General features: G+C 52.7%; 1 protein-coding gene across 1 annotated transcript in view; it reads right to left on the reverse strand.

Moving 5' to 3' along the window:
• Window positions 1–290: 290 nt before the first annotated feature.
• Window positions 291–14,997, reverse strand: part of Prdm16 (PR/SET domain 16) — a 317,111-nt gene continuing 302,404 nt past the window's right edge. The window contains 5 exon segments of the mRNA XM_037203251.1: window positions 291–2,186; window positions 3,482–3,656; window positions 4,477–4,713; window positions 9,693–9,867; window positions 10,056–10,225. Of these exon segments, the coding sequence (XP_037059146.1) occupies window positions 2,052–2,186; window positions 3,482–3,656; window positions 4,477–4,713; window positions 9,693–9,867; window positions 10,056–10,225 (892 nt within the window). The 3' untranslated portion in view covers window positions 291–2,051.

Raw genomic sequence — 14,997 nt, forward strand, 5'->3', positions numbered from 1 at the left:
AGTCTGCATACACGAATGTACTCCTGGGCACACACACAGGACTATTCCATCTGACGTCACTGGGATTCACTGGAACCTGCATGGTAGTGGTGTCTTCAGGGATGTCCCCATCAAGTCTCCAGCACAGCCTGGACTACTCGGCATCAGCAGAGGTGATTGTCTTTGCCCCAGAACAGCCACAGCATTCACGAAACACAACTGCTTGGATGTTCATGTTGCTCCCAGGGGGACTCACTGACACGCCCATAGTGTGACACACTTGCACTGTGGCTGTTGACACTACCTCTCTCTTTTTTTTTTTTTAAAGGGCAATCCAGGAAGGATTCCCTCCCCTTTTCTTGTTGGGATACTCATATTTTTTTCCTTCAAAACGATAAAATAAATAGAACACTTGTCTTAAAAACTCAAATTTAACAAAATCCTATGATTGTCTGGTAAATGGGCAGCGGTGACCGCAAGACTCCTCGAGGGAGGGACACAGGGGTATTTGGCACATTACCAACCGCCCCACTCCCTGGTTACCGATCACACAGCACACAACCTTGTCACATGGTTTTGGTCCTTCACTACATACTTATATTAACATCATTTCTTCAGAATAAGTTGTCCAATGCCAAAAATACTGTTAAGGAAGAAATAAAATAAGGAAAGAAATGAATTAGAAAAATTACAAGTTATATACAGATTAAGGTAAATTCCATCAGAGAAAGAAATTATTTGAAGTTGGCCCCTATGGGAATAATTTAAAGCCCATCCAAGCAGAGAAGTAGACACATCATGACCGTCCCAAAGGAGCGAGGCATCTGGTCCCGGGGCTGTGCTGTTTCTGCTTTGCTGTGGCAGGTCCCCTGGATCCTCCTTCTGTTCCTGACCGCATCTCACCAGAACCCCACACAAAGAGCAGATGTGGCAACTATGTGGTTGATCTGGAGTCTTAGGCACAGGTAGTGCTTGGCGTCCTGGAGTGGTGGAGCAGGTAGGTAGGCTCCCCATGCTTAGTGGCCATGGGGAGGACATCCGACTGCCAGGGTTGGGAGAGTAGAAGGCTGGAGGCCTAGACATGGCCCAGAGCCCGACCTTCAGAAGAGCAGCAGTCAGGGCCAGTGCTGGGGTGCTGAAGGGGAAAGACCATTAGGTGTCCAGCATGGAAGACCTGAGCCACCGGCTCCCGACTTCCCCATACAATTGGGGGGTCTTGGGTGGGGACCGGTGGATTCCTCTGCAGGCCACATGGAGCAAGACAACCTCCCTGACCTGGCCTCCACAAACCTGCAGCCAGGCACCGTGACCAAAAATTCCTGTGTAGTCAGCATGCTATTCAGATGGCTCCATGCCCCTTATCCTGTGTCAGGGACACCCAGAATCACCTTGGCTTGTACAAACAGGGTCGGGGATAGAAAATTCTCCATTATCTACATTATAAAGGGCACACCCGAGCAGTGCTCCACGTCCTGGCAGGTGTGGGTTTGCCAATAAGCTGAATTTTCAAAGCAATGCAAAATTACTTTTAAAAAACATTTTGCAAGTCATTTTTGATTTTTTAAAAAATACTGTCTATTTTTAAAACCCACATGCTTAAATAGACTCTATAGTCAATAAGATTACCAAAAGGGTTACTTGTGTAATTTTCATTATAAAAATCATTTGTGAGGTCTCTCTCCGTAGCACATGCCCATTTGTTGCCATTCCCCTCCTTCATACCATGCCGCTGCCTAGATGTGGCCAACTGGCTCCTGTTGGGATGGAGATCCCACCCCTGCCTACTAGTTATCTGATAGGCAGCTCGGTGAGCAGCTCCTGTGTGGCCATGCGCTGCACCACTGCAGACCATGTCCTTGAGGCCAGTTCTGAGAGGTGGTGAAGGTCAGTGGCTACTCGAGGGACCCTCAGGTTCTGAGTTTCATTGGAGAAGCTGGACTTGAGCCGTGGCGGGTGGGGCTGGAAGCGGAGGTGAGGCAAAATGAAGGTGTCAGGAGCTTCTCCCTGGCCCCTTTCCATCTCCCGCAGCTGGTAACCTGGCTTTGGACTCCGGCCCTGGGGCCTCCAGGACCTCAGAGGTGGTTGATGGGGTTAAAGGCTCCAGACTCTGATGAGGCTCCTGTGATGTTTAACCAAGCATCCAGTGAGCTCTGGGAGGGGGCGTGGAGAGGAGTGTCCTCAGAGAGGGACAGCATCATTGCATACGCCTGGTGGGGAAAGGGCAGGACACAGAGGACAGGTGAGGGGCATCCCAGACAGGGAGGCCCGAGCCTTGCCTCACCAGCTGTCCCCAGCCTGTCTGACCCCCACCCCCACCCCTGCTCCTGCACAGTTAGATGGAAAAAGGAAAACAAAGGCACTAGAGAGGCCTAGACTCTCTGGCTTGAGATGGGGAGATAGGAGCGTATGAGAGCAGGGGCACCTCTCCTGCCCAGGGTAACACCAGGACACAGTAGCCCCTCTCGGGGCTTCTGTGCCCACTGTGATCCCTTGAACTCCTCGAATGCTCCCCTACAATTGCATCTCCACTTCCCTCCAACCCCCAGTTTCTCTGCCTAGTGACTGGCAAAAAACCTAATGATCAATGTCTGCTCTGGGAGCATCCTGGGGATTGGCAAGAGTTATTTTCAATTCTGTGCCAGGGAGATTGTCTTTGCTTAGTTGTCAGGGGGCCTGGGGGACTCTGAACGATTGTGGTGGGCTCCCTTTTGCAGTAGACTAGTGTCTCTGAGCTGATGCAATTATAAGGTAATGTGCTGTGTTTGCTGGCCTCAGACAATCATGGGGGTATCCTTCTGCCTCCAGACACGGGACGGGGCAGGAGGTTCCAGGGCTGAGGGCTGTGTGGAGCATAGTATATGAGGTGGGTGCTAGGGAAGCCCAATACGGGGCCCCTCTACCCTTGAGCAAACACTAGACAGAATTAGTTAGAGACGAAGACAGACACACAGACGAATCGGAGAAAATCTGAGGTGGTGCTGGGGAGGCTGCTCAGGGTAGAATGTGAGCCAAGCTCCTGTAGATGTCCAAACAATGGGCTGCAGAGTCCTGTGGCCACTGTCCCTGAGATGTGAACACAGAAAGTGCCCAGGACAAGCCTGTACCCTCAAGGACCCTGTCTTAGCTCCATCTTGGAAACAGTGATCACCTGATGGGACTTTCCCCGAAACAGCAGGGTATCCACTCATCTTGGTTCAGATGGAGATGGGATGGGGAGATTGGGAGAGTGGCCCTCACGCATGACCCGAGAGCTAGCTCATGTTTATCTGTCTTCGACCCCCCACCTGCCCTACCAGGGTGCTAGGGGACAACAGCTATTGGGCTGTCTCTTTAGATGATGCAGTGGGCATGGGGGGCGGCTGTGGATCTGAATGTCCTCCAGGCATGGGACAGCTACAGCCAGAAGTGCTCAGATGTCCTCTGTTGAGAAGGCATGGTGGCCGCTTGCTGTCGAAGCCAAGTGGAAGTGTGAGGAGGGATGAGGGCTCTGCTGGGTACCTACCTGGTTCTTAGCCTGCCTGTACAGGGTTTGTTTTAAAGCCTCAGAATCTAAGGTGGAATTAAGCACATCTTTAACTTCAAATGCTTCCTCAGCTGCTCTGCGGAGATCCAGCCCCTTCCCAAAGGTTGGCGTCGGCTCCAAAGCTAACAGACCGCCTCCTCGCTCCTCAACACACCTGCACCAAGGACCAGGGAGAGGGGCCTGGGGTCAGCTCTTTGGCCTCTGGTGGCCTCTCTCTAGTGCTTCATGGCTGGTCCCCGTGCCTGCATGCATGCCACGGGTTTCCACGAGCCACATGCACAAGGAGACAGACACATCGACACACAGACACCTAGATGGGAAGCCACACAGAGACGTGGGAGAGCAGATAGATAGAGAGCAGGAAGGGTGAATGCGTGCACACATGTCACAGGCAGCAGGCAATCTGGTCTTTGGGATAAAGGTGAGAAGGAAGCTTTAATACTCTGGGGCTCTGGGCAGCTTTGGAGGGGACCTGGCTGCCCTACCCACCCCCAGGACCAAGAGGTTGGGGAAGAAATGCTGGCTCCAGAGGACCATCCAGGGCATCTCAAATGCTGGCAGTGTCACCCACTGCTGAAATAACTGGTGAACAGTTAGAAGATGGGACGTGGCTCTGGCCTGCACGACTTCTAAAATCACGGGTCCACAGCCCACCAGAGGCCGGACCCTGCCACCCCAGGTGGATGGGCTAATGAGCAGCTGCACAGCAGAGCTGAGGACTCTTGAGTCAGGGTCAGCAGAGCACATGCCTCCCTTCCTTTTTCCCACCCCAAGCTTCTGAAAGCCCTAGAGGGAGTGGAGACCTGGCACCCTGAACTCTGGTTAGCATGACCCCAGCCCTAGCTATGAAGCCTTGTGGTGGCACAGCATCTGCTGGGCAGAGGTCAGGCCAGGTTGGAGGAGGTGGCCCCTGAAAGGTGGCCCTGCATCCCGATCCTCCCACCCAGGCGATTCCCTGCGCTTGGGCACCCCACCTTCGAGTATGGTCGAAGCCCATGGTTAGGGAGTTGGGTGGTTCCTCATCCTCCTCATCCTCATAGACTCCTTGAGGCTCAGGTGTGGGGGACACGGTGTCCTCCTGTGACTTCCCAGCTAAGCTGTCATCGTCCTCTTCCTCCAGGTCCTCCTCTTCCTCCTCCTCTACATCCTCTGGCTTTGCACTGGCTGAGCCTGGACATGGGGTGTTGCTGTCCAGGTCTTGGATCTCAGGCCTGAAATGACAGGTGAGGAAGTTGGCTGTGTTCAGGGGCCTTTCTTCTTACTGCAGACCACCAAAGGTGGCTCTCCCCCTTGGCCTTCCCAGCCCTCCAAAAAGAGCAGGCATCTGCGGCCACTAAAAGAGGGAGTTATGGGTCTAAAGGCAGTTGCCCACTTCCTCATCAACAGTGATGGGGGAAGCAGGAAAATCCAGAAGAGATGGAGGCACCCTGAGGAGAAAAGCAGGACAAGGCAGGGTCCCTGAGGGTGGATACCAAGTCATTTGGGGGCCAGTGAGAAATGTGGGTATTAGGGAGGAAGCTGGGACCAAGCCTGGAGAGGAGGGTTCTGTACTGGTGCTGGGGCTGGATGCTACACAAAGGACGCCCTTAAGACACTGGTGTAGAAGTTTTCAGATGCCATCCTGCCCAGGACTCTGTGATACCAATCTGTGCATGCACCTACAAGCCAGCCATGGGATTAAGGTTGCAGAACCTGGGAAGTAAGGGCTTCAGGCTGCTGCTGCTAATAAAACACACTTCCAGGATGGGCTAGCTTCAGGGAATGTTGGTCCTGGCTTATAGCCTAGGCTCTAACTCACAGCCCCCTAGGGTCTCTGCAGCCTAGGCAGATCTCAGACACTCTCTTGTTCTCTCTCAGTCTCTCAGGGTCCTCTCCCTCTCCCCTCCTCCCCTCTTCTCCTCTCCTCTCCTCTCCTCTCCTCTCCTCTCCTCTCTTCCTCCCTTCCTCTCTGTACAATCACATGTGTATACATGGAGGCCAGAGGTCAACCACCCATGTCTTCCTCAGCCACTATCCACTATGAGGGTCTCTCATGGGCCTGGGCTCACCTATTTGGATAGACTGGGTGGCCTGTAAGTCCCGGAGACATCTGACCCTGCGTCACCAGCACTGGGAATATGGGGTGTTATACCATGCTCACTTTTTCTTTTTTTTAAACATGGTTTTTTGAGGCTTGAACTCAGACCCCCACGCTTACACAGCTACAGCTGAGAAATGTTCTCAATCCTCTGGGTAAGAGGTTTTTTTTTTTTTAAAGATTTTTTTCTTTGTGTGTGTGTGTGTGTGTGTGTGTGTGTGCGCGCGCGCCCAAGGATAACAAAAGAGGAGCTGGAGTTATAGTGATTGTGAGCTGTCTGGCAAACTCCAGTCCTCTCAGTGAGCCCTCTACCCAGGTCCTGGGCAAGAATTTTGAGCTTTGGTTCCTTTTTAACGAGGGTGAGCCAGATCAGTTTCCTTCAAAGAGCACCACCAGTCTGGCTCATGTTCAAGTCAATGACCATAGTCTGTGCCCCAGGAACTGTGGCCATGTGTGTGGGTCCACTCCAGCAGAGGACATAGCACAAGAAAAGTATTGGGTTCTGTATCTAGAGTCCCCAGATCTTCCCGCTGTCCATTCCCACACAGTGATGGGGGCCAACCGAGGCAGTTCTTGGGATCTTGGGGGAGAGGGGCATTCGGTTATTTTCCATGAAGACAGCATCTTAGTGGGGTTGACTTGCAAAGTGCTGTCAAGGCCTTGGTTGTACAGGTGGGGCTGAGCTAGGGAGATTCTGTGGCAGGGCTGTGCAGACTCCACCATGTCACCAATTTCTTCCCTCGTGAGAGACATTGCCTCCTGTCCTGTCCTCCAGGACAGGAAGAAGCTTGACGGGCTTTGAGGTGCCATATGTCCCTGGCTTCTAGTCACCTGTGTCGGGAGCCAGCCAAGAACATGCTGAGTTCATCTCCGGAAGTGAAGGGTCTAGGGCAGGTGGGGTCTGGACCCTGTCACTCTGTAGCTGCAGGCTGGGAGAACTCAGCCCCCCACAGTCCCCTCCAAGGACAGGAAGAGAAAGTATGGGCCGAGAGCCCAGCCTGGCCCTGGGTCACATTCACCAGGTAGCTGGTGTGAGTAGGCCAGGCTGGTCTTGGGCAGGGTTAAGAGAGCTCTGTTGTTTGGAGGCAGAGACCATGTTCTATTTTCTTACATGCAGTCTAGAGAGTGTACATGTCCCTCTGCAGGGACAGAGGGGCCCTGGCAGGCTGTGTTGACTTCAGGGAGAAGGACAGGTTCTCTGGTGGGGACAGGAAAGCTGCCCTAGTGGCAGCTGTGCTAGCATCCTGGCTGGCATGGCTCACAGCGGCAGGAACTGGCCGCCAGGGAAGCAAAGGGCTGAGGTCAAGGTGCAACAGAGCTGGTTCCTGGGAATTCTGGGGGAAACCCAGCGTCTCCCATAGTCAACACGTGGCCTCTGTCTTTACCTTCTCATGGTGCGTGTGTGCATGCGTGAGTGTGTGTGTGTGTGTTCTCGTGGTGTGTGCATGTGTGTACGTGCGTGTGTGTTCTCATGGTGCGTGTGTGTGTGTGTTCTCATGGTGCGTGCATGCATGTGTGTGTGTTCTCATGGTGCGTGCATGCATGTGTGTGTTCTCGTGGTGTGTGCGTGTATGTGTGTGTTCTCATGATGCGTGCATGTGTGTGTATGTGGTGTGTGTGCCCATGTGTCTTTTGTAGAAATATCCCCATCATTCAGCAGGACTTCGCAGTGACTCTGTCACCTCTATAGAGACCCTATCCCTAGTCACCATTGGAGGCGCTGGGTTAGGGTTTCACAGGTGATTTTGGGGGACACAGTTCAGCACATGGCCATTCCTTTGGGTTGGCCCGGCAGGCATTAGATTCTCACTGATCACTAAAGGAAGGACTCAACAGTCAAAGAGACTCAGATAATATGGGTACCAGCCCGGCTGGGTCTGTTCTCCTCCCCACCAGACTGCCAAGTAACGGCAACCTCACGTTGCTTGTTCCAATAGCAGTGGTGGTGACATGGGGGGGGGGTCTTCCTTAGGCTCCTTGGCTCTCAGGACAAAGCTGGCTGGACCTCAGAGACCTCCCGCAATGGATTGGTTGGGTTTACCATGGGGTTGTCCCTGTCCTGGCCCGCCATGTTGTCAGCAGTGTTGAAAGTGAGGGAGGATTGCGGGGGGCTCTTTTCAGAACATCCATGACACGGCCGGGTTGGGTGGCAGCCTCTCTTCTTCCCTCCACAAATGCCTCCTCTTCTGCCGGGTCAAGTGGATGGTCCCCTGGCCTGCCACTGTCACTCAGAGCATGGGGTCTTGCTGTCCTTTGAGTGCCCAGGGTCCTGGCAGCCCACCCATGCCTGGTCCTGGTCCACTCCAGGAAGGGCGGAAGGGCGAGTCACCCTGGCATACCCATCCTGGGTATGCTTCATTGCTCTTTGGGTGGTTCTGCCCTGGGGCTTGAGGAAGCCACAGTCTGAGCTTGTCTTCAACAACAGGGACATGTTCTCCTGTTTTCCTGCCGTGGGGGTGCTCACTCACACGCAGCTTCCTCTGGACGGGGCGTCAAGCTGCTGGACAAGCGGGTGGGTGGCACTCAGACACGTCATGTGCTGAGTGGCAGGGCCACTGTGCCAAGAGCCAGGATGGGTATGCCAGGGCACTTGGGGGTATGTCGTCTGGGCCCGGATGAGTCATCAGGGACCTCCAGTAAGACCACAGACTTGTGAGCAAAAATAGAGCTAAGAGCATCAGCACTGATGATATGGACTAGAGCCTGCGTTGGAGGTGCAGACAGACACCTGAGGGACCGTGTCCCTGCAGAACCCTTCCTCACTCCCTCACAGTGGATGGGAGCAAGCTTGGCCCTGGTGGCACAGAGCTGTAATCCATGACAGCTCATGCAATAAAGGCTGGGTCCTGGCTCTAGGTATGGGTTGGCTGTGGGCTACAGCAAGGTACCCCACTTCCATGGGCCTCTGGTTCTCTTCTTCAGAACTGGAGATCCCTTCCGGAGGTTTCTTGGGGTTTATAGAACTTCTGTTTCTTGGTGACTTCTCTTGGTTAGTTTTCCTGGGGTACAGAGGTGTCCTCACAGAAGTGAGAGTCCCTGAGTAAAGGACACACTGAAGCCTGGATGTGTGGTTTTACAGAATACCTCCACAGCCTGGCTGAATTCTGCCATCTCTGTGTGTATATGTGCAAATTTATGCATATATGCATGAGTGTATGTATACATATATATATACATACATAAGCATATTTACCACATGTGGATACACACACAGACATACATACACACGTGTGCTTCTAGTTGCACATGTCTGTGTGTGTATATACAAACCACCTCTGACTTACAAAGGTTTTAATTTTACAATAGTGTGAAGATGACAAGGAGGACCCACACTTTGACGTGTGACCTCCCCCGTGCTATGCTATGCACAGGCATAGTGTTCCTGGGGGGTTCTGGGCAGGGTCAGGGGATCTGCTCCCAAGCAGCTCGAGGACAGAGGGAGGCAGCCAGTGCTCCACTGCCCGCTGTGCATTGGTGTTTTTAGATGTGGGTGAGTTTTTGGTCAGTCACATGAGTTGTTCACATCTCTATTGCAGACTAGGCTCTGAGCTAGATGGTCTGTGTAACAGTCTACTGTGTGTTTTCTAAGTGTCATGGAGCAGGGGGTGGAGGCAGGTTTGTTGAGCTGTATTTGGTGGCTTAGCCCTATTTAATGCATCATTGAATGACAATTTTTTTACTTTGTAGGATTTTCATCACATAGCCTCACTGTAAATTGAGTGCCCCTCCCTCCCTCCCTCCCTCCCTCCCTCCCTCCTCCCTCCTCTCTCTCTCTCTCTCTCTCTCTCTCTCCATATGCAAAGGGGCAGCATTTCTGTCTGAAAAAAATGAGTGCCTGGATTAAACACACAATGGGGTTGCCACTTGGCCTGTGTGTGGCATCTCACTGAGTATAAACACCCATTATCTCACAGGGTGCTCTCTCCCCTCATCCTCTCCTAACTAGAAGCTCTTGCAGGGGACTGGGAGGGCTCTTCTCGTTTCTAGCAATAGAGCCTGGGGCTTCCTCCATGTGGGGTCTAGTACCATCCGGGGGCTGGGGATGAATGCACCCAAGCAAGACCATCGGAGCAGCTGGGTCTAGATCTGTGGGGGCTGGCTTGATTTTCTTACCGTTTGTCCATCCGAGTAGATGCCTGGTTCATCTCACTGTTGGCGATGAAGTTTCGGATCTCAGAGAAGTAGGAATCTTCCTTTTCATCTAAAAGTGCATGGTTGTCCGACTCGGAGGTGGGGGAGGAGGCGCTGGTACCCAGGTGGTTTGTGAGCACCCCAGAGTGCTGGCTCACTGTGAAAGGGGTGAGTGTCAGGGGCATTCTGGGAGCATCAACCTCACCCACACCCCCCACGCCAGTGTGCACTTGGGGTGGTCTCAGGGAACCGTGTCTTAGAGAGTTGTTTGAGGGGTGGAATTGCTCCTTCCCTGCCGGCTCGCCTCCCTTGCCCATCCCCCACTGCGCCCCACACCCCACCAACCTGGTGCACCCTCATGTTCATGCTTCTTCAGGTGCCGGTCCAGGTTGGTCTGCTGCCCAAAGCAGCGGTTGCACAGGTGACACTTGAACGGCTTCTCTTTATTGTGGATGTTCCTTACGTGCCGCTGGAGGTTCGAGGAGATGCTGAATGACCGGTCACAATACTTGCACCTGGAAAACAGGTGCACCTTGCCTCAGAGGAGAGGAGATCAAGTGTGGTGGGACTGGGACAGGGCCAGACCTCTGTATCCATACGGCAGCTGTATCCACTGTGGAGTCCCCGAGGCCACCTGACTACCCAGCTGGAGAGTTCAGATGTGTCCCAGGGTCGCTGTCTCTAGAGACATCTAGGTCCTGTTTAAATTGCCCCTGAGCTAGTAGAGGGAGTTAGATGCAGTGAGATGACATTCTCCAGTTAGCCTCAAGAGGGCAGCCTTGAAACATGGAAAGCTGCAGACTCTGCTGGCAGTTACCCTGTGATGGGAAAGCAGTCTTCATTCAATCTTCTCTATTGCAGGAAGGCCTGCCTCTGGCTCCTCTGACTGAAGACCTTGGGCAAGCCCCATCTCACTTAGGGACTCAGTGTGACTATCTAATGTTCTTAGCAGCCCTGAAGGTTAGGTGGGGGCTTTTGGCCTTGTGGCCTTGACCACTGAGGCCAACTGGTAGCCGTGCTGGGCCCTCAAGAAACCACCAGCTCCTTCGTGTTCAGATGATTGCCATGTCCCCACCAGGTTAACCAAGCAATCAAATTAGAAAAAAAAAAAAAGATACTAGCAGCCAGCATGCATTTGATCAGAAATCCTGGCGCAGTTAGAGGCCGTGGGCAGTGAGAATTGTCTGCACGCGCATGCCCCCAGGTGCGGCCTCGGTGGCCCGAACAGCAGAGAACAGAGGCCTGCTCTCCCCCAGTCTTATAACAGGCCCAAGCAATGCCCACAACAAAGAAACCGAGCCCGAAACAAAGAGTAGAGAGTGATTTAAGAAGGAACCTTCCAAGCTCTGCAGCACACGTGAGCTGCCTCGCAAAGGAGCAACGTCTGCACTGTGGGGAGTCTGAGCTATGCATGGATGACAGGGCTTCCCGAGGGCCTGTCCACACAGGCAGACCCTGCAGCAGCAATCCCAACGCCATGGTTTTTTAATTGCATATATGTGCATACATGCAGTGAGTGTGAGTGTGTGAGTGTGTGGGTGTGTGCGTACGTGTGTACAAGTGTTCAGGAATATGACCATATACCTGTGGAAATGGCCATCAGAATGCCTTTTGGGTGCTTATCTGGATCTATAGGCACACAGCCCTTGAAAACTGTTGGTGTGACTGTGTATGTCCACATCTTAGAAATGAGTCCTGCTAGGTGAAAGCACAACACACAAGATTGCCAGTGCCATGGGACAGGCTGCCCCGGTTTCTGGAGCCAGAGCCTGGGATGTCACCCTCAGGGAGGACAAAGATGGGGGCTTTTCTTCACCCACAGTGTGACTGTTCTAAATACAGCAGCCTGGCATTCCGATGGGCCCTACCCCACTGAGATGGGGCTGGTGGCCTGCTCTAGAGTGACACTCTGGTCACAAGCCTTTGTCATGTGGTTGAGGACATGCCTGAGGACACCAAGGACACAGCCAGGAGGGGCTGTGTCAAAGCTGCTTTTATAGCATCATGTCGTCCAGTACAGAAGGGGCCAGGCCCAGAGACTAAGATGGGAGGTCTGTGTGGGCTGTGTGGGCCCCTGCCCAGGGTGTCTGATGGATCTGATCGTGTTCTGTGACAGGGTGTGTGTCTGCATGTGTTTCTGTTCCTGTTGAGTGCAGAACCTTCGAGGATTGCAGTTAACTTTGCCCTTGGACGCTCAGAGCCTGCAAGTCCAGAGCCTGGACATCCTCTGGTCCCTGACTGCCAGATAAAACCGAGGAAGTATAAGGCCCTGGAGAATGGGAGGCTGCTCTGAGGGACCCTCCCTCCTTCCCACACTCTTCCTTCAGGATTGACCACACCTGACAGACACTCCCAACCTTGAGTTCTTGTGTTACTCTTCATGGTCCCCTTATTTGGTTCCTGGAGTCTCTAGCCTTACCCGAGACCAGGCTCCCCCGGCTCCTTTCATGGGTCTTCATGACCTAGCTTCTTCTCTGAAGCATAGGCATGGGCCTCTATCTTAGGTTGTCCTGAGTGGCCTCTAGGCCATGTGGGTATCCTTGATCACAGCATTCCTTCCCACACTCCGGGAAGCAGCCTGACTCATGTGACCACCTGCAAAGTACACTCTGGAGGTATCCCTGTTGGTTTTCTTTGTCTGAGCAATAACAGACCTCAGTCCTTCATGCTCTGCAGCCTCTTGCTGATGCAAGAGCTCAGAAGGAATGTCACCTCTCACCTGCACTCACCCCACACCCTAAAACATATAGACACCTTAGTGGAGGCAGGCCCAGGTCTTCCTGCTCTTTGGGGGTGATTACTCAGGAAAGGAAAACTTGATTTGCAACTGCCCATGGGACTGGGAGTTCATTCCACCAGGATGAGAATTCTCTGCAGATGCTGTAGGTCAGCCAGGCAGCCCCGTCTGCTTGTCTGTCTGAAGCATATTCATAAAGTTCTTTTTTTTTATTTTTTTAATTTGGTTCCTCAGAAAATGCAGAGACACTTTGACAGGTCCCCCCTCCCCACCCTAGATCTGGCAGAGACTCCTAAGCATGGGAATGCTGGGATGAAGTAGGATGGAGAGGGGATGCTGGCTGAGGGAGGCTGCAGGGGTGAAGGCTCGCACAGAGCTCTGGGGCCAGGATGGGCTGCGTGTTCTGTCTGCTTGCTGTGTTCTGAACGTAGCCTCTCCTTGTTCGAATCTAAATAAATGGCCCAGGCAGAGACATCCACTTGAAATTTAGGGGAGCAGAGAGCCCAGGGCTGTGAGGGAGCAGAGTTCACCCAGCAGCTGGGCTCTGCACTGTGAATAAGCTGACAGGCAGCTAGGGAAATTTACAGCTGTGCCGCGTAGAGCAACACACCATTGTGCTCACAGAAATGAGAGGGCACAGGCAGCCCAGCAGAGAGCTTTGGGAGGACCTTGCTGTGACCATGCCTGTGGCAGTTCCAGGGAAGTGTGGGATGCACAAGGCAGGAGAGGGCAAAAGCATGCCTCTCGGCCTCCAGGCAGCAGCATCTTCCCCGAGACACAGGAGGGCTACCACCAGTACTTCATCATTTTAAAAGTGAGGACAGAAAAGGAAAGAAGAGATTAAGAATGTTCTAAGAATAAAAATAAATAAGGAAGCAGCTTGCGGGAGCCACCTGCAGCCCTGGTGGACACTGTCGGCTTTTAACACAGGACGCGGAGCGGGAGCTGGGAAGAGGATGAAGGTAACACAACCACAGGCCTGACCAGGAGTTCCAGGTTGGTCCAGGAAGGCTTGCATCCACATACGATACAGGCTACGCCTGACAGCCAGGAGAGCCTCTACAGCCTTTTCATTATCAACTCAATTTTTCCATTTTAAATAAAAATTTATATGTGTGTGAGTGCATAGACGTATATATATATAGTCAAGTGTATATGCTAGTGTGTGCATGCATGTATATATGCATGTTAAGTGTACATTTGTGTGGAGGCCAGAGGTTAACACTGGGTGTCTTCTATTATTGCTTTCAACCTTATTTCTTGAGGGTCTCTCCTTGAAACTGGATCTCACTAGACTGGCTGGCCAGAAAATTCCAGGGATGTTCCTGTCTCTGTCCAGCTAGCACTGAGATTACAGGGACACACTGCCATGCTCAGCTTGTATGTGGGTGCTGGGGATCTGAATGCAGGTTCTCATGGTTGCAAGACCATCTTCCCCAGCCCCAGCTGATCATGTCTTTCCACCTCTGCAACCCAAGTTCTATAGAGCCTAACATGCTGGAGTTTTAGGATGTAAGCATGCCATTAAGTGTGTGTTCTCTAGCTTCAGGCAGAAATTTCAAAGCCAGGAGAAGCTGTGTGCTAAGATCTGCTTCCTGGCTGGAGTGTGTGGGAAAGCTGCCTCTGGGGAAAGCAGAGGCCAGCCTGGTCAAGACACAGAGACACGTGTGAAATGGGGGGATTTCTGAGGGCTTCCTCATCACCCAAGGCAGCCCTCTTCATGTTTCTTGGGAAGGTCCCAGCCTCTGAAGAGTGCATACACCCCCATGTGCACACACAGTGACCATGCACACATGTGCTGACACTGAGGTGGGCATCATACTTAGGTCAAGTATACCAGACCTTTGCCCTGTGCAGTGGATTTCTAGGATGGGCTATGCTTTCTCCTGTTACAACTTAAACTCTTTCCAGTTATCAAAGCAAGACCAAGGTCCCCAGTAGTATCAAGAGGCAAGCTGCACGCTTTAAACCCCTCGGCGAAGGCCTGCCTCGAGCCAGATAAAGTCAGGATTTGCAACACAAACTTGCAAAGCAATTATTGTTACCAAAGTCGAAACTCTCAGATTGGAGAGAGCAAAAGAAATCAATGATAATTAAATTCTTCTATAAACACGGCCCCTACCCTCTGGGGGCTCTTAGCACGACACGCTGTCCAGGAGTCGGCTCTCATTACAGAAAAAACACAGGGCTCGTTTTCTGGGCGAGGACCAGACCAAATAAATCTTTCTGTTGCTTGCCTTTGTTAAGTTGTAAGTCACCATTTTCAGAGAGTAGACGAGGGGGGCTGCGTGTCGCGGAGGGCTGGGAGGCACGGGGCACAGACCAGAAGAGCTGTCGTTCTTTCTGCCAGCACAGACGAGGGCCTGTGGCCACCAGAGATGCTCTGCATACCTGAACGGGCTTGGGGGTCACAACACACGCATACCCACATGGGCTCCCTGCCGCAGGGAAGGCAGTGCTCTGTCATCATGGACTACTTCCTGGTGACACAAGGTCTGCATGGGCACCGTACAGGAGTGTGACGCCATCGATCTGAAACCGAGCTGAACT

This window comes from Peromyscus leucopus, chromosome 2 (assembly GCF_004664715.2).
Source record: "Peromyscus leucopus breed LL Stock chromosome 2, UCI_PerLeu_2.1, whole genome shotgun sequence".
In the NCBI taxonomy this organism is placed as follows: domain Eukaryota; kingdom Metazoa; phylum Chordata; class Mammalia; order Rodentia; family Cricetidae; genus Peromyscus; species Peromyscus leucopus.